The sequence below is a fragment of the Ammospiza nelsoni genome, chromosome 1 (assembly GCF_027579445.1).
Source record: "Ammospiza nelsoni isolate bAmmNel1 chromosome 1, bAmmNel1.pri, whole genome shotgun sequence".
Lineage (NCBI taxonomy): Eukaryota > Metazoa > Chordata > Aves > Passeriformes > Passerellidae > Ammospiza > Ammospiza nelsoni.
The window spans coordinates 113,294,392-113,314,263 of NC_080633.1; the positions used below are offsets into that span (position 1 = coordinate 113,294,392).

At 34.8% G+C, this 19,872-nt stretch overlaps 1 protein-coding gene across 2 annotated transcripts in view; it reads left to right on the forward strand.

Moving 5' to 3' along the window:
- Positions 1-19,872, forward strand: part of SNTG1 (syntrophin gamma 1) — a 326,664-nt gene that overhangs the window by 295,166 nt on the left and 11,626 nt on the right. For both annotated transcript variants that reach the window (XM_059481150.1, XM_059481159.1), the window contains 2 exons: positions 626-718; positions 12,803-12,913. In XM_059481150.1, coding sequence (XP_059337133.1) covers positions 626-718; positions 12,803-12,913 — 204 coding nt within the window. The remainder of the gene's footprint in view (positions 1-625; positions 719-12,802; positions 12,914-19,872) is intronic.

The window sequence follows — 19,872 nt, forward strand, 5'->3', positions numbered from 1 at the left end:
AGAAATATGTATTTAAAAACAGTAGAATGCTAAAGTCTTACAAAATTCCAAGGTTTCTCATAGAAACCTTTGAGATATATTGATATATTGATCCACTATCTGAAACAAAAAAAAAAAAAAAAAAAATTCAGATAATTCCATTTAGCTGCTAAATGGTACGAAATACTAGCTTTCTCCCTGAGATTTAGGACAACAGAAATCCACAAGAAACAGTCTACTAAAGAGATGCTTTATATAAGCTTTTTTTTTTTTGCTTGAAAAGATAAAAGGAATATATTAATCTTAAAAGTTGTTGGGTATGAAAAAAAAATAAGGAGATTGAAAATAATAAATTTTACCTTTTAGAAAATGTTATTGGTAAGCCACTGAGGCAATTCTGAACCTTTCATTTTTTCCCTAATGGAAGCAACGCCTGTTTTTATATGTCTTAGACACTTCATCACTGATAAAAATCCTTTTATTTGAAATACAAAAAAATTGACATATTTACACACAAATGACTTATTTCTGATAATAATTTTGAGGTATATAAACATTAGAATAAAGACTCAGAAACAGTGGTCCTAGTAAAACATTTAAGAAATGTCTTCTGTGGTAACTACCTTCTCTGATTTTTCTTTTACAGTGCAAGACATATGCCTGTGTTTTAGAGAGTCATCTTATGGGACTTACCATCGACTTCAGCATGGGCTTTGTTTGTTTTGATGCTGCCACAAAGGTAAAGTTCTAAGAAATTTTTCCATCACACTGTTATTATTCCTTGTTATTTCTAATATTTTGAGATAAGTAGTAAATCCTCAAATTGTCCTTCTCTTTGTTATAGAAACAGATTGTAAAATCTCTCATGCTTTAGTTTAAATTTGAGACTGATTTCTAATTATGTGAGAAATAGTATTCTGTTACTTGCTTTTTATTGAAAAAATCAATACTGAAACCAATCTGAAACAAGCATCAGATCTTTATTCTTTAATTTCACATGAAAGCCCACACTGATTCAGCTTGATGGTTTGTTTTGCTGGTGTGCCCTTGGTTTTGAGAAAAGATAACTTTCTTAATTTTAGTCTCATCTGTGAGCTTAAAAATAATCTTCCATTCTCTTCCCTTGTTTCATGGGAGGGAGTGTGTGCTTTTACAGCTATTCCACAGTTCCTAGTTTATATTTTAGCTATTGCTTTTCAGGCATCTGTAAAAAGAAAAACCAACCATAGTGCAAATGTCTCACCCATCAACTTTTCCTGTCAGCCTTAAAAAAAACTCAGTAGAACTGATGAAAGAATTTGCTTCATCAAGGAAATACTATGGAATCAATTTCCATATTGTATTATTGCATGTCCAAGTCTCAGTAAAACCACTGAGACCCTGAATATGTCCTATGCTGACATTTGCACTAATTGCTGGCAAGTCCTAAAATGTGCTCAGGCTTTACTGCTACTGCTTGACACTGCTGTTAATGGTAGAATCTTTCTTCTGAGTGAAACCTTTCTTCTGAGTTACACTTATCTTTAGTACCTATTTTCCTTTGAGATGCTGCAACATTGTCACCACCAACTGCTGAAAATGCCCTTTTGGCTCCAGAATTTGTTCCTATGCTCTATCTGAAGTCAACCCTTCCTACCTCATTATTCTGCTAATCCAAAACCCTTTATTCTTCCCACTCCATTCTGTTTGTTTGCAGAAAGTGATGAATTTTAAATTTAAACACTTACATAACCTTGTTTCTTTTTGTTAAGCAAATAGTCTTGTATAATTCATCAATGGAACGTGACTATCAGTTTAGAAGGTATTACACTAAAATATCAGTACAACAGAATTAAAATGCAGTAGCTCTGTAAAAAAAAAATGGTTTTCCCCCACCCTCCAATAATACTTTTTATATATATATGAAAGTATAATAAAGAATTTCTTCTGTGTATCTAACCTAAATGTACCCTTTCAGTTTTACCCTTTCAGTTTTACCCCATTACTTCTTGTATTATATGTACTGTATTGTATTGTATGTTGGAATAAAGCATTACACCATGAATAAAAAAAAAGGACATTGTTTTGTTAGGTAATCAGGCATTAGGCAATGTGAGATAAGGATGATAATTGCATTAGAAAAGAACAGAAGCAATACAATAGGAAGCAACATAATCTGTTGCCAAGTGATTGCTGCAATTAAAATTGTCAAACAAGCCATGAGGTGAAATGTCTGAAATCTGAGTGTGTCAAACACGTTTTAGTGGGTGCTCAAATAGGAAAACCATTACTTAGTCTCCATCAGTTTATGGAAAGATGAAGATTGTAGTGCTCTTAGCCAAAAATTTATTCAGATATCTTTATTATGACAAGTGTAAGTTATGTCTGTGCGGGCAATGTTCTTCAACAATATTGCTAATCTCATATATACTGAAATGCAAACTAGACCTGTATAGGCACTTAAGCTAAAAATATTATTTTCCACCTAATGAAGTTCATATAAAGCAAACTATGTTTTCAAAAAAAAAGAAAAGAAAAATTGAAAAACAATGAGAAATGGAAACCATTTTTTGGGACAGGGAAAACATTAGTACACTTTTAATTAACTTATACCTATCTTAGTAGTATTTACATGTGCATTTGTGAATGAAGGGTATACAAAAGTCCTAGCAAGTGTTCTGTGAATTAACATACTCAGTATTAAAGACAAAAGCATTATTTAAAATGTCATACCATTTGTGAAAACAATATTTACACATAATTATTTATAATTTCTGGGATTTTTTGCAATTTGTATTTGAAAAATCAGTACAAACTATTGTCTTTCCACTTCTAGTGACAGGGTATCCACAGCTCCCTGGGGCATCCTGTTTCACTGTCTCACCACCCTGATCCTCTAAGATTTCTTTCTTATGTCCAGTCTGAACTCTACCTTCTTCTACTTTAAAAACATTGACCCTTGTCCTGTCACTGTAGGCCTTGGTAGAAGTTCTTTCTCCATTTTCATATAAAACTCCTTTAAGTACTGAGAAGCAGGAGTAAGATCTCCCTGGAGCCTTCTCTTCTCCAGGTTCAACAGCCCCAACTCTTTCAGCCTGCCTTCATGAAAGAGATGCTCTGATCATCTTAGTGGTCCTGGTCCTCCTCCTGTACATGTTTTCCTCTGTTACTTTGCTGCTGCTTAGACCAAATTCAACCACTCCTTTTTGGGTAAAAATTAACTTAAAGCCATATTTCATAGAGTTCACAAACAGATTGAACCGTTCATTCTGTATTTCTCTCAGAATAACTCAGAAAATAACCCTGCAGATGCAAGATATTTTAGTGAATTCACAGAAGGTCTTGGACAAGTACCTGGAGGAAAAATCTGCTAAATATTATTAAATCTTTAAAATTCTTATTTATTTATGACATTTTCATGTTTTGGAAACAAAATAGTTTCTGAGAAGTCTTGTCTAATATTTTGTTGCAGTGGTATCTTCAGTAAATCCTCAGGCAATTTCAGTTTTATACTTATGTGCTCGTGGTATTTAAAGTTTTCTTTCTTAATTGCTAATGAAGTGACTGTGAGTTGTCTTTAGAAGAACATAATTACTAATAAACTGAAATGAAGGAAGCCAAGTTCTTGTGTTCATGATTTTTACAGTTATTCAGTTATTCAAATGTTCCAGTTATTTAAGCAGTGCAACAATATTTAAATTCTTTATTCCTCTCCCATTTCAAGTAAGTGAATAGATTTTGTCCAACATGCCCTGACAAATTGCAGTCAAAATTTCACAAATTTTCTAAACCCAAAGCTCACCCTCAGTCTTCATGAACAAGTGTCTAGGGGATAATGGCTCTCATTAAGTTTATGATTTCCAGACAAAAGCCTTACAACCCTGTTTAGGCTTGTTTCCTTTTTTGCTGTCATTTAATCCTTAAATAATACTTAACTATGTAAATTGAAATTAGTGGTTAAAAACTGTCATCTGTGCTAAATGTATTTCAAGTCAAACATCATAATTAGATAAAAACATTCTCTCTGTGTCTGCACAGACCTATGATAAATATGAGTACACAAAGTATTAAACTGAGTTATTCAGAAAAAATCTGTGCTGTGATGTGATTATAACAGCACTAGCATAAATCATAGCTGTTTCTGCTGCATATTTCTCTGCTTTCTCATATTCATTTTCTGACTGATAACTCATAGAGTCAACAGTAGTTTGTCATTTGGAGTATTTTCATATGATGCTTTATAAAAAGCTGTTGTATTTTCTTGAAAGGAGAATGAACAGCTTTTAAGACTACCTGGTTAAATCTGGTTATGTCAAAATTTCAGAAAATTACTTCTCAATTCAGGTAAAAAACCAAAATTTTGGCCACAAAGTAATTTTTCTCCTTGCACCTTGAAAAGTAATGACGCGTATATTTATGCCCCTATTCTTCTGCAGCACTTTTCAGAGCCAAAGCACCAGGGCAAAATGTCATCTTTTATTAGCAATGTGTGGTTTGACAGCAAACTGTGACACACAGCCCAAGCCAACACTGGCACGTGTTTGATTATGATAATGTTGGTGATGTAGTCCTTCATTTGTGGTAGTTATAAACCTGGAGTCAAAAAGCCACCTGCTTCCTGTGTTGGCATGCACAGAAATGTAATTCTAATCAATAGGGAGTTTCCTCAAGGAATCTCTTCACTGGAGACTTCTTCCAAAAAAATGCCCACCAGCTTTAACCGATTTTATTTGCTTTATTTGAAATACAAGATGTCAAATAGAATCCCTTCACTGAACTTCCCTCTTTCTTCATTGCTGATATTCTGTGAAAAGTGAATTTAGCTAATCTTTGTGAATACCCTTTAGATATTTTGTATTCCTTTCTGCCTTAATCTCATTTCCCAGATTCTGCTTAGTTACTCCTTGAACTACAAGGTGTCTTAGTATACAGGATCTACTCCAGAAATAAGTTTTCACTAGACATGTTCCATATGCTAAATGTTTTGTTTGGTTGGTTTTAAAAAATGAAAATTCTAAAAAATATGCAAAAGGTTCTGTGGCAGTTCTTAGAAGTTATATACCAAATTTTATCCTAGGTAATTTTTGCACTATTGTGTATCAATGTTTACTGGAGAAAACATTTTTCTCTTGTCCTGCCCAACTATATCCTAGCACTCATGTCCTAAATTTGTCTAATATTAGCTAGTATATAGACATCAATGTTTTAATGAACAAATGTAACTCTCATGGGCAATTTCTGTTAGGTATGGACGTACATAGATACTGTGATGAACGTTTATAAATAAGATTTGCAGCTGCAATAGCCACCTTAAGAATTAAGTATGGAGACTGATAGGTTAAAGAGAATAACAAGACATGTACAGAAGTTAATCTAACTACTATTTTGAAAGTGGTCCAATGCATAAAACTACTTACTCAAGTGCCATTCAGTAACTGATTCTTAATGTGCTTCCATAAAAAATATATGGGGGGGATATACACAGAAATATGTATATTACATATATTTCTGGATTACTGACATATTCATTAAAATTTTTTTCCATAATGTGCATATTTGCATCATCAGTTCTACTAATAATATATTATGTGTTTTTGTGAATATACATTGCCATATACCTCCCTGAGCAAAGTGCTGTGTCTGTAGTCCATCATATTTACTGATGATTAAAACAGCAGTCAAAAATATTTATTTGTCAGAAGAGGAAAAAAGTATCCCTTGTAGGACTGAAAATAAATTAAGGTGCTGCTGAATTATATGGTGGTGCTAGAACAAAGTAAGAAAAGGCTCCATAATGGCCCACAAGTCACCTATCAACAAACTTCAGTGTACCTGGCCTGTGTTCTCTTGCAGAAACCTTCACCAAAAAAAGAGAATATTCCATGAACAATAAATAGCATTGCAAATATCTTTAATTTGGTTTCCATACCAAAAGCCTATTAGATCACACAGATCAGTATTTCTCTTAATTTCTTTAAGAACAATCTCCCATGTTTTCTAGGGATATAGACCATGTCTGTCTCTTCATGAAACTAATACATATACAGCATATTGAAATAAAACAGCATATAAAAACCTTCTTGATATTCAAATTTCAGTAGTAGGGAAGGCAGAAAAAACCAGGTTCACTGGAAAATGGAGATTTAATAATCCAACTCTGGTGAAAAAATATTTATCCCATGCTTCAATGTTTAAATGTTGAACAAATAGCTACTATAACTTTAATATAAGACATCAGCATGCTTCATTCAGTTTTATGTTCTCTGGCAAATGTTGGTAGGTTTTCCATCAGCGCTAAGAAAATACAATGTAGTCTTTTAGCATTTTATGTAATTTCAGTAATGGACGAGAACAGTTATTTTAAAAGGGCCGACTTTCATGCTTTTTTCCTTTGTCTCATTTTTGTTCTTTATCCTCTGTGTCCTCCCCTGTCTTTCCCTTTACAGTTATAAAGCTGCAGCAGCTGACAAAGGAAATTGCCTTGGACCATAATTCTTTTGCAGTGAGACACTCTCCAGAGATCAGTAACACAGTAGAACTGAGCATGAACAAGATCTTAATCCTACTCAGTTCCCTAACGTTGCTATAACTCTGGACAAAGTGTCACTTGGCAAGAATGAAATCTTTCTCAATTAGCTATGAGACAAACAGGCAAATTAAGGTGTATCCCAGGCGCCTAAAGACTCAATTACTTTTATTCTTAGAAACAAGGACCTGGAGGGCTTAAGCTCTTGATTTAGTTTGACTTGTAGGAGTATCATGTATTTTAGTTAGATGACAAACAACATTAGCTTTAAAGGTGCCCAGTAAAGTTTAGCATAATTCTGTAACATATCTCATACATTAAAAAATTGCCTTAAAAATCTTAAAGGAAGAATAATCCAAACAGTCAGAGTATCAAGAAAAAAGGAGGCAGTGTTGGAAACAGCTATAGATTTTTGAAGGTGTGATAGAAAACACAGCAAAGGAATTTGTTGCAAGTAGAACTTGAAAAGTGACCTTGGACATCCTTTCCTTAATAAAGATGGTTTCTTTGTTTACTCCACCATTTACAGGTGATCTGGGATGTAGCTGTCTAATCAATATAAAACACTGACAGACTTAGGTTTTTTCCAAGCATCCTACTGAAGGCCAAACTTTTGCTATTATAAAATAAAACCTGATTCATGCCTATGGAATGACATTGTTTATGATTTCCATAGATCATGTATGTAGACAAGGCGCACTTCATAAAATCATAGGATATCCTGAGCTGGAAGGATCACATAAGAATATCAAAGTCCAATTCCTGTTCCCGCACAGTACAGCCCCAAGAATCACACTCTGTGCCTGAGAGCACTGCACAACTTGAGCTCTGTCAGGCTTGGTGCTGTGACCCCTTCCCTGGGGAGCCTGTTCCAGTGCTCAAGCACCCTCTGGGTAAAAATCTTTTTCCTGATATCCAACCTAAACCTCCCCTGACATAACTTCAGGCCATTCCCTCAAGTTCTATCACTGTTCACCACAGAGAAGAGAGCAGTGCCTGCCTCTCCTCACTCACAAGGAAGTTGAATAGTAGTGAGGTCTTCCTTTAGTTTCCTCTTCTCCAGGTGGCTTCAGCTGTTCCTAATGTGGCTTCACGGCAGGTGAAATGATGCCATTGTAGTATGTGGTGCAAACACTATTGCTCAAGATTATTAAGTGTAAATAGTCTTTCAGCAAGAAGAGGGCTGGTCCACAGTGAATAATTTGACACGGAAGAGACAAAACTGTTAAAAAAAATTAAAGGTAGTTCACTGAATCCACAGGACACAAATTAAATGTGTTCTGGTTAAAGATTCTTATGTTGACAAAATACACATTTTATTTCCTAGCTGCAATGCTTAATGTCCTCTGTAACCTAAAGTATATATCTATCCCAGAGCCATGGACTAGTCAGAGATTCACATTTCTGTGAATATTACTTAGAGCACGGTAAGTAAAAATACAGTCACCTATTTATTCTGTTTTTATTTGATAATTTTATCTCTATTTAGGATTAGAACAAACTCCTTGACCCAAAATGAAACAAAAACTCTAATGAATATTTCTAGTCATAGCCCAAACAAAGATAGTTACAGTCATTATGTATTTCCACATTTCTGATGTCATTACCTAGATGGGAAGTGATTTTGTTTGATATTATCTTACCAAAATTGTATGTTCCAAGATTCTGGGAATGAGTAGCAAAGTGACATATAATATGAATGTGAAAGTATTTTCTAGAGTGCCTTTAAAAATAAGTGTTCTAGATCTAGCACTATTGCTAAGAATAGAAACAATAATTACTTTCTTCATTTGTATGGCTGTATTACAGGTATAGACAAGTCAGTAGCTTTTCTTCCATGTGTCATTTGTATGTTACATTTAAGTACCAACTATAAAATAAAAATATGCACACAGAGAGCATCCTTTTTAATTATAGTAGAATAATACTAGCAGAAGATAATAGGCAGTAATTTGTTTGCAAAGACTAGCACAAATGAATCTTAGATGATTACTTATAAATAAAATATTTCTCATTAAAAAGTATTGGTGAAGAATCTTGGTCCCTTATACGTCACAAGAAAAAAAAAATCCTGCTAATTCAGTGAATACAGGATTTTGCTTTTTGATGCTTTGTTATTACAATAACATCTCAAGAGGAGTCTTAAATCTAATTTGTCAGCTTGTCTGCACAGTTTATTTGTTTGCATTGCATGCTGGTATTCTTTGAAGTTAATTTTATTAAATGGTGTAAAATGCAAAAGGCAGCCTAAGAAATATATGAATAATAATTGGAAAAAGGATTTATATCTTATTGGTTGTTTCCAATTGTATGGATGATACATACTGTATTTGTTCAAAGAGATTGTCTTCTTACAGTGCATTTTTCAAGACATGGATTAATTATGTCAGATTTTCTGTGGCCACACTGGGACTGTGCAAGTTGTAACACTGGTTGTATTTTCAGTGAATGGTCCCCACTTGCTGAATTGGACTGCTTGTTGTTGTTCCTAAATTCTATCTCTACTCATTAAATGAGAGTTCACTTTTCTCTCATTCATTGAGAAGCAATAAACAGTGCATACTGAGTTCTCCTCTTCATCTTCCATTAAGGCATCCTAATGTTGTGTGCCATGATTTAAAAGGTGTGCCAGCATCCTCAAGAGTAGCTGATGCCACTGTCTACAACAGAATCTTTTTTAATTTGGTTGCAATTTGTGCTTTAAAAGGAATTGGTACCTGGCCTACCTGTCAAATCTATTTTAGGGCAAACAAAAATTTATTGCTTCCTATAAATGCTGTATATGGAGCCGTAAAGGATTTTCAGTGATGCAGGTTATGCACAGTTAATGAGGAAGCCACTTGAAGAGAACATGCTGTTTTTGTCAGCTAAAAGTAGCCCTATGAGTGCTGAGCTCAGTAACACTGCAAACTAGTAAGTACTTCTGCTTATAGTTCATAATTCCTGAAAAATTATTTAGAAAAATTTTATGTAACACACATTTAGGTGTTCAACAATTTTCAAAAAAGCCAGCATGTTTTACAAGTGTACTTATTGATTAAAAGTCAGTATGTATACATAAATATATTTATACAAAATTATAACAGCCTATGTTAACTTTCTGAAGCAATCATTCAACAAATGGTTTCAAGGAACTCTGATATTCAAAGACATTAAAAAATAATGACTGTGACGGTGATGTAGATCAGTATTTCCAAGGATACCTATACATAATGCAGGAGAATTAGCCTTTAAAATTAGAATTGAGAAGAGTAACCACAGTGAGCCCTTAAACACTGAAGTCAAGCTATAGGATCATGAAAGACATCACATGAAACTCTCTCCTGTGTTAATGTCACTGCTGTAGTTTCACATCTGTGTGAAACTGGTGCTCAGGTGAGTGGGTCTGGTCTCCTTTCTTACTGTGGCACTATAAAGTAGTATTTGAAAAAGGATAGGTCTGGTCCCTGTTCATTGCTTATGCATTTTGCAGCAATGAAAATGAAAAGAACCACACTCAGAACATATGAAACCAGAGAGATTAATCCAGTGATCCCCAAGATATTTTATTTTGAGTAATGTGTCTGCAGTCACAGCATTTTGTCTTCCTTGTAGACATTTTATGTACACAAAATGGGCTACACAGGGCAGCACTTCAACCTCTCTGGTAGGAGAAAGGATTTAAATGGGTCTTACTGGGCATATAATTAACTAATTTACTCAACTTTTGCTGTCTAGAATTTGAACTTCTAGTTTAAGTGGTTTAAGCTATCTGTAACACTTTTAATGTAGTATAGTATATTGAAGTAAACACACATCCAGACTCTATCCTAATGAACCAGTTCTTGCCATTTCAAACCAGGATGTAGGATTTTTAATTCAGAGCTTCTCTAGAAAAAGAAATAGCCAGAGTGATTTGCTTGAAATACTTTGTATTCATGACTTGGTGACTTAAAGCTCTCAACATTTCTCTATTCTTATTTTTGCAAATGACCGATCCCTCATGTGGACAATTTTGAGGGAAAGTGTGTGCAATTTTTTGAAGATCATTCAAAAGGAGCAGATAATTCTTTCATGTGGGAATCATTTAATGCATTGTCATTAGCATTTCTACTCCTTACACTTTAGATGAAGAGTATTTGTCTCTGCAGAGACTAGGTTTAGTATCTTGATGTTGAAGTGCAGTTTTGTTGAGATTAGTTCTCTCCACACTATAAACCTGATTTGGAAATGTTCTTAAGTAAGAGCCCTGGCTGAGTAGTAGTCTCCAAAACCAATGCTATGCATAAATTGAAGTGTGTTCCTGAGTTGTGCCTGGGATTTGGTGTGACTGTCATTCTCTTTCCTCTGAATGGGAATGAAGTACATGGTAAAGTATAGAAATGTCAAAGTACCTCAGTTCTATACATCCTTCATCTTCATTCAAACTTAATCTGACTGGGAATAAGGCCAGGTACCCTGGGATTTTGCCTGCACATCTAAGGGTCCTTGTTAGAGCTGCATCTCTGTCCTGGCCTCTCCATATATCATCAGAGAAGAGAAAGATGATAGCTCATTGCTTTGATTGTTTTCTCCTGAGATAAAGAGACAATCAGTGCCCTTTACATTTCTCATCCAGGAAATGACATACCTAAGTAGATTTGCTGTCCCTGCAGAAAGGCAATGGTCTTGATCTTCTGATAGATTTCATAGATCTGTAAAATAAAAAGGAGTTTACAAAGCAGGTAGGAATATAGCCAGCTGAATGATGTTATGTACTGGATTGTTTTGCTTAGATTTTTTTTTACCTCACTATTTGTACAATATAAATAAACATCTTTGATCAAACAAAGTCAAAGGAATTTCACACACATAGAAATGAGGGAAGCTGTTCTATTTTCTGTAGCACAGATTGGTGGACTCAGGAGGACAACATTTGAAACAAATAGGATATATTTTCACATAAACTGCCAAATTCCTGTGGTTTATGTGAAACAGAATGTCCTTAACTCTGTTTATGGCAGATGGGAGCTCACCTGTCACTTACACAGAGAGAATGAAAGTGGTGCTGAGACTGGGGCTCTTTCTTTTAATCTGGAAGGGAGAACTATATAGAGACAATTGTGCAGAAAAATTCTAGCACTTGCTTTGTGTATGGTGCACAGTTAAGATGCTGTCCTTGTGGTTTCTTTTCTTGTTAGTCCCCTAAGACAAACACAACAAACTCTATTCAGCTTGGTGCAGGGTAGAGGATTTTGCCAGTCGTAAAGAGACCAATACATCCCGAAGCAAAGGGGCCTGCATAGATTTAGGACAGTTAAAGATTTGATCTCCCCCATGTTCAGTTTAATTCCCAGTAGATATTAAACCATTCATAGATAAAGACTAAGGGCACAGATGGAAGTGTTGTCCTACACCACTGAGAGGGAGTAATTTATAAACCTTTGTACAAAAGTGTTGCTTTAAGTTTCTGTGCTGTCAGATGCCTGTGAAATTATTGTTCATGAAAGTAGTAGAACAATGTAAGTGATGATGACCTCCTAATTATGTGAAATGCTACTGGAATCACAGTGAAGCATTTTAAGAATCGAAAATATCTGGATGGTGGGGGATGTCTTTAAATGAGGAGCAAAAGACAACAAAAATAGCTCTTTTCCATTTTTAAGCAAAGTAGTTTAAAATTGTTTTAGTCTCCATAAATCCACACTAAATATAAAGAGATGATTTTCTAGACATCTGTACATTTTATTAATTGTATATTTACTTTGTAAAGCATTATATCTTTTTCAACAAGACACATTACAATTCATAATGCAATTACTTGAAAGACCACTGATACAATTAGAATTAATGATTTGCTCAAATTCCTCACTAGAGTGCTCATAAATAAACTATGTTCTCTTTAAAAATTTTCTTTTGTTATTTTATCTTTTAAAAATAGAGATTTGTTTTAACTATGATATGCCCTTTATGTTAAGACTAGAATTTTTTAGTATGGAAGGAAGGGTCTTGTATGTCAGATCAACACGTCAGATAGAGTAGCAAATCCACAGATTATCAGTGGAAAAAAAATCCTTCTTTTTTCTTTAAATACTAAATATAGATAAAGGAATTTCAGGGTAAATTTCACAAATGTAGTCTGACAGGTGTTATTCAAGCACTGACAAAGTGTAACATATCTTTATGATTAAAGAAACATCTGACCACAAAACACTACATTTATTTAATTATGTACCATAGAGGTGTGAAAACTTGCCTTGAAAGGAGATCAGCTATTTCTAATACAATTTTCAATGATAACTACATTGACTTATTTGTGCATGATTTTTTATATTTTGGTTTGGTTTTTTCCCCCTTTAGGCTGTGCTTTGGAGGTACAAGTTTTCCCAGCTCAAAGGTTCTTCAGATGATGGGAAGAGCAAAATCAAATTTTTGTTCCAAAACCAAGATACTAAACAAATCGAAGCAAAGGTAAAAACAATACATTGTTTGTTTAAAGGCAATATACAATTTTCAAAGCAGCTAGGGGAGTGGGGAAGTATAGTAAACAAAGTTACTTGGAAATATTAGATTAACGCACAAAAAAATGCAAAGAAAACTGATGAAATTGAAGAAAACTGAACAAATTCCATCCAGTTAGAAGTTTTTTGAAATCTGTAATTAGATTTAAAAATACTAAAATACATGATGTATGGTGTATATGGGTTTAGGCATGTTTTCCAACTCTCCTCTTTGTCATTGTGATAAAGCTGAGAGCTTGAATACCCTGTTTCTTGCCCTATAATTGTATCATGAAGAAATGATGAAAAATATATCCTTTAGTCAACCTGGGAGCAAAACTCAGCAAAGGTTAAAAATCTGTTTTTATTTCTCAGAGGAAAAAAAAAAGTTTGGATTAAATACATATTTCCCAAGACTGAAGTGTCTGTACCCAGTGCAAAATCAGAAAAGTTGTATTACCAGGCAGGCTTTTGATCCAAGAGTTAATTCATGAAAATAGTAGCTATGAGAGATTTAAGCTTACTACAATTTATGTCTTTTGAGAATACAGCCATTTACTGTCTCAATATTTGTGAGCAGTGATCTTCCCAAGGTCTGCAATGGTTGCAACTGCCTTAGAGTCTGGGTCAAAGTTCTTTTTTGACTAGAATCTAAATTTAAATCGAAATCTAAACTCTCTCATGTTGATATCTAAGCTTTGCTTTTAAAGCATTTACTATACTGCTTTTCCTGACCATGTTGGAGGCAAAATTGCTGAATGAATGTGATAGCAAAACAGTTCCATGAGCAAAAAGGAAATGGTTAAATAAATTGTCTGTAAGTGCTACATATGTAGAGTATTATAAAATATGTAAAGAAAAAATGCATTGTTTTGGGGATAGTTATATGTTTAAATGCCAGTAGCTACATTAGGCATCTTTCTCCATGTCTCTTTATGCTTCATATTATTTTCAACCCAGCAACTATTTACTTGATTTTGAGTGTTTTACTCAAATAAAGTACAGTAAAATAAAGGTATGTAAGAGTTCCCATTAAATTAACAGCAATAAAATGTGGGGACCACAGTTTTGATACCTTCATGTTCTGCTGCATCTCAAAGATAAATATTTTCTTATTTCTGATTTCCTTCAGAAATATTTTTAGTGGTGCAGAACTTTTTTCAGCTCTAATAAGACAATAAAGTTTAACCTAATGTCATGAGGATGATTTTCTCTTAACATTAAAATTTTATCCTGCTCTTATGTACAGATGAAGGATGAAAGTCATCATTATTTTTCTAATATCTGTCTGCTATTGCTGTCATATTAACACATTATTTTAGCACTAACAAAAATTCATAGGAGTCCAAGAATGACTGTTGGGGTGTTTGGGGATTTTGGGGATTTTAGTTTCCTTTCTTTTTTTTTAAATTGGTAAAATTAGAATGTATTTTTAATACTGAATTACATTTAAAAAAACCCCAAAAAATAAAATACAGATTTTGAAAAAATAGGGTTTTTTAAAGCTTTAAATTGTATCTGTCATATAAATCACTTGGAGATACATGAGTATGTTGGACATACACAAGCCTTAGAGATATCCTGTGCCTTTATTGTACCTGTTATTATTTCCACTCAAATTGAGTTTTAGAAAATTCTACCAAACTTTTATTAAGTAGAAATGCTACGTTACACCTTATGAAGTCAGGGTATTATACAAACCTGCTAGCATGCTATTAATATGCTGTCTTGTTGCCTGGTTGCTGCTCTTTACTATAAATTTAAACTTTCACATTACTCAATTTTGAAATAAGAATTTATTTATTTAATTTATTTTCTTTGTGAGCAAAGCATATCAACTACATGCAAAGATGTCAGGTTACATTCTCTTTGGAAGGTGCTGTGGCATTTATATTTAAGCAATTCTATCTATTCCAATTTGTTTACATATTAAGTATGTTGCTTAATCTAAGAAATGTAGATAAATGTGTCTGTAAAATGAATGTGAAGGTTCTGGGGTCATATATTTTCAACTTTGGCTACCTTGCAATTTTGTGGATAAGCCCCTTCTGTATCCTTTAAATCTTTCATAGATTTAAAGCACTATTCATCGTAAGGAGAGGTGGAACAGTCTAGCCTCTATTTTCTTGCTTTACATTCCTGAGTCAGAAGTATAACTATTTGTGGAACTGTTGAGTCATTAAGAAATGTTAATCAGATTTTCAGAAATATTTGTAATGCCAGATTTCATGAATACTGTATGCAGACTTCATTTGAAATCAGAGGATGGAAATTTTGTAAAACATCTGTTAAAGGTTGTGATGAATATTCATGCCACAGCTATCATCACCTGTTAAATGCAGCCCTGTTTTGCAGCTGGCCTGAAGACCCACTGCTGCAGCATTTTCTTTATGATTCTATTATTTTTTTCCCTAAGTTATAATACACGGGGAATAATCAGAATGTGGTGAAAGGAGAACTCTGCAGGGAATAAAAACCAAAAATTGAGGAGCCATTGCAGCAATGTTTTAGGGCTCTTTACTTACTTATTCCCAAGCAGCAATGTGGAAGCAGGGCATAGCAGGTAACTTTCCAGACACCACAAATACTGTATTCAGTTTTGGGCCACTCACTAAGAGAAAGACATTAAGGTGGTGAAGTGAGTCCAGAAAAGGCCAACAGAGCTGGTAAAGGGTCTGGAACACAAGTCTGATGAGGAGCAACTGATGGAGCTGGGTTTGTCTAGCCTGGAGAAAAGAAGGCTCAGGAGGAATCTCATTGCTCTCTACAACTGCTTAAAAGGAGATTATAGCCAGGTGGGGTCAGCCTGTTCTCATAAGCAGCAAGCAATTGGACAAGATTAAATGGCCTCAAGTTGCACCAGGGTAGGTATAGGTTGGATACTAGGAAAAATATATTCACCAGGAGGGTTATCAATAATTGGAACAGGCTGCTCAGGGAAGTGGCAGAATCACCACTCCCAAAGGGACAATCTAGATATGTAGAGGTAGCACCTGGGGACATGGTTTAGTAGTGGACTTGGCAGTGCTGGATTAACCATTGGACTCAATAAACATCCTATTCAACCTAAATTATTCTATGTTTCTATATAATAGCTTCACAGAAAAATATGAGTTATCAAAACCAAATTCTTCCCATCTTCCTTCATTTATAATGCAGAACATTTTGTGTATTTCATGCTTTCCCAGATGTGTGTGATTATGGCAAGTTGAACCTCTGTGATAATGCCCTTTAGCTTTAAAACACTTATTCATGATCTGCAGAATCGAGTGTCAAAATGCTCATCTATTGAATTTTGATCCAAACTTAGACAAATTTGTTGTTGTTCTAGAAATGTGATCCAAATTGCAGATACACATTTCTTGGGAAAAAAATAAGTATGCATCCACATTTTAAATTTTATCATGCTATCTTCATAATTGTCCAGCACCTTCTCTGTATTCTGGTGGAATATACTGAGATACCAATGTTAATGTTAGCAAAATCTAGGAAAAATGCATTTTGGAGTAAAGTCAAGCACCATGTACTGGTGGTTATCTGTTAGCTGTTGTTGTTGTTATTGTTGTTGTTATTGTTGGGAAAAACACTTGCCACCAGAGTTTATATTCTTAAGTAAAAGAAAGTCTTTCACTGACACTGAAGAGCTAAGATTTTTTATGGTACTGTCAACATTTTTTATAGTGTGTTTCATGCCTGACTTAAAAAATTCAAAATGGCATGCCTTGAGACATACAACTTGTGCTATGGATTTAGTTAGAACTTGACTTATTTCCCAGTATTGTTCTTTTCAGCTTTAAAATAATTTTAGATATTTAAACATTTCAAATACTGCCTTTTTTTTCCTGTAGAGACATTGTACTCATGCTTTTTTCTTTGGCTTCTCTCTAAGTGAAATTATGTTATTGTAAAGATATATAATGTAGAATAAAAGAAATGTGTCCTCATGGATTTAAGCAGTTCCAGTCTAAAAATCTGAACAATAATTACCATAGGTCACAGCAGTGGGTCTATGGCAGGGGGTCTGAAAGCAAACACCTAACTTAGAAGGTATCTAAGGCAAGGTCTAAGTGGTTTCTGACAAGAAAACCACTTAAGGGTGGCATTAATCACTGATACCCCTTAGACATTCCAATCTGTAGGTTATTTCCCAGCTGTCACTCAGCAGGAGATATTGCACAATTTTGCTCAGTGAGACAAAATTTTTATGAGTGAGAGCTACAAAATAGAGCAGTCACCTTGACAGAATGTGGAGCCAATGTGTCCCTGTATTTGTTCTTATTGAGCTGTTTGGGTTAAAAAAAAGAACTAACTTGGGTTAAAAAAAAAAAAACAAAACTAAGCACAGGAGGGCAAAGCTTTCTCTGCATCTGTACAGCTTCCTATCTAGTTTCTTATCAGTTTACCTGTTTGTTTAGCTATAGTTTAATGATCTATTAGTGTCTCAATAGTATCACAGCAGCTTCGGGAGGTGATACAAAATCTAAGGACTGTAATAAACTCAGAGTGGTGTGACCTTCAATATAACCTAAGCATTAGACGTTTTGGACAAAACAGAAGAGCACCTTAAATCTTTAGGAGTTCCTGTTTTGAGATAAACATATGCTTCCAAACATAGGAGTAAATGATGTGTATAAAAATCAGCATCTTATTACATTATTGAATTTTTACCAAGCTGGGAACTGAGGGTCTTTCTGTGCTTGATAAAACACGTATGACTCAAAAGCTGCACTTCAGTCTGTGCTTCACCTCCCCAAGTTGCAGCACAACAGTTCTCTCAGAAAAAGGCAAAGCCACATTGCTGTGCTGCATCAGGTGAGCTTTTGTTCACGGATTGGCTGAACTCCTAAGCTGAGCAGTACAAAACTGAAGTGGGTACAAAAATAAGTTTATCAAGATGAAGGTGCAGTCATCAAATATATCTATATATCAAATATATCTATTTGAATATGGAAAACCAAAGAAGGCACAAATATGGTATCAGCTAAGGAAGAAATTAAACTTCAAGGATTTCACATTAATCTCATTATTAATTAATACTATCTTAGTATTAATTAATGCCAATTAATAGTACTTGAAATTATCTTGTAAAGAAATCTAATCTAAATATCCTGAATGACTACTGATCACATTACTGTGAACAAAATACGCACTTTCTACTGTTGCAAGGTGACTTGATGGGTGCTTGCATCATTTTCCAGGCTGACATTTCTGCTCATTTCAAGTCTTCTCTCCAAAATGCAATTTTAAATTAATCCATGTTCTTAGCCTTGAGGGTTTTTCAGTGAGCATCACAGTGCTCGTCACATTTAGAGTATCATCTTTAAATGGGTTATAAGTATACAGCCTTAAGATTTTTATAGAGTGATTGCTCAGTTGCAGTTTCTGAATTTTTGAATTCACATTTCTGACCTGTGTTGATTTCTGTGGTTCAGTTTTTAGTTTCCCCATGTCTTGCACATGGATTATTTGTCTAATATCTATTTTAGATCAGATACTATGCAAATTAGAGAGACCATGTAACTCCACTTTTGATGAACAAATGTCTTCTCATGTCAGCTGTTTATATATGGATGAAAGAGAAAAAATTTTTAAATATACCTAGGGTACTTCAAAACAAAATTGCTGGATTTTGTAAATGTATCATTTATGTAGTTGTTTCATACTACATAATATATGTATAATACAATGCAATAAGAGATTGCTGAGGTTTGTTGTTTTTGGTTTTTTTGTTTTTTTGGGGGGGGGAAAACTCCCTTTTTCTCTTTCTTTCTCTGTCTGTTCAATTGCAAAGACTTTCTTTGTGAAAGCTACTAGAATTCCAATATACCAATATACTTCTGACATTTTCAATGACTGCATCTTTCTCACATGCCCTTTTGCCCACTTATGTTGTCCTCAGCAGGAAGTGCAGATGTTCCTTAACAATCTGGTGTAATGACAGCAATGTAAGGTGAGAGCAGTTTAATCAAAAGATAGCTTAGAAAGACAATTTGAAGACCAGAGGGTACACTGATACTCCTCAGAGAGTAGGGTCTTAGCTGAGCTGTACAGGCAACAGTCTGGAAATTGTAATAATAGTAAATTGTAATAATAGTAAATTGTGTACTTCTGCATGGCCAAGTAGAAGTGGCTTAAATTAGGATTTCTTTGCTTTTTGGAGGATTCAGAGCATGTGACTTTCCCTACTGGTAACAACTTCAAGGGCTTAATTGCATATTTTTTTAGGTTTCTTAGAGTTTGTCTGATCACTTGAAACTTCATCTGTCCCATGTGTGCAGTACACACTACCCTGCCTAGAGGAAAGTGTATTGAGACAAAAGTATGGCAGAGGACAAAGTGTGTACAGAAACAACCAGGGTGGCTGGGGGTGCACAAGGGTCTGTGGGTTCCCCTCTGTCTGCTGGCAGCAGTGCCAACCTGGAGACACCTAAAAGGGCAAGTTCCCAGCAGAAGTGAGGGCATAACCTCCTAATTATGTTTCACCTGCAACACGAGTTATTACCTCTAGTACCAAAAAGAAAAGAAGGGTAATCGTCGTAGGTGATTCCCTCCTGAAAGGAACTGAAGGTCCTATATGTCGACCAGACCCATCCCACAGGGAAGTCTGTTGCCTCCCTGGGGCCCGGGTACAAAATATTACTGAGAGACTTCCTGAACTGATTCAGCCCTCTGATTATTATCCACTGCTGATAATTCAGGCTGGCAGTGATGAGATCGAGAAGAGGAGCATTAAGGTAATCAGGAAGGACTTCAGGGTACTGGGTCAGGTAATTGACAAGGCAGGAGCACAGGTAGTGATGTGCTCAGTCCCTTTGGTGGCGGAAGATAAAGATGGAAGAAATAGGAAAATTCGTATCATCAACAAGTGGCTTAAGGGTTGGTGTCATCGACATAATTTTGGATTTTATGACCATGGCGAAACTTTTACAG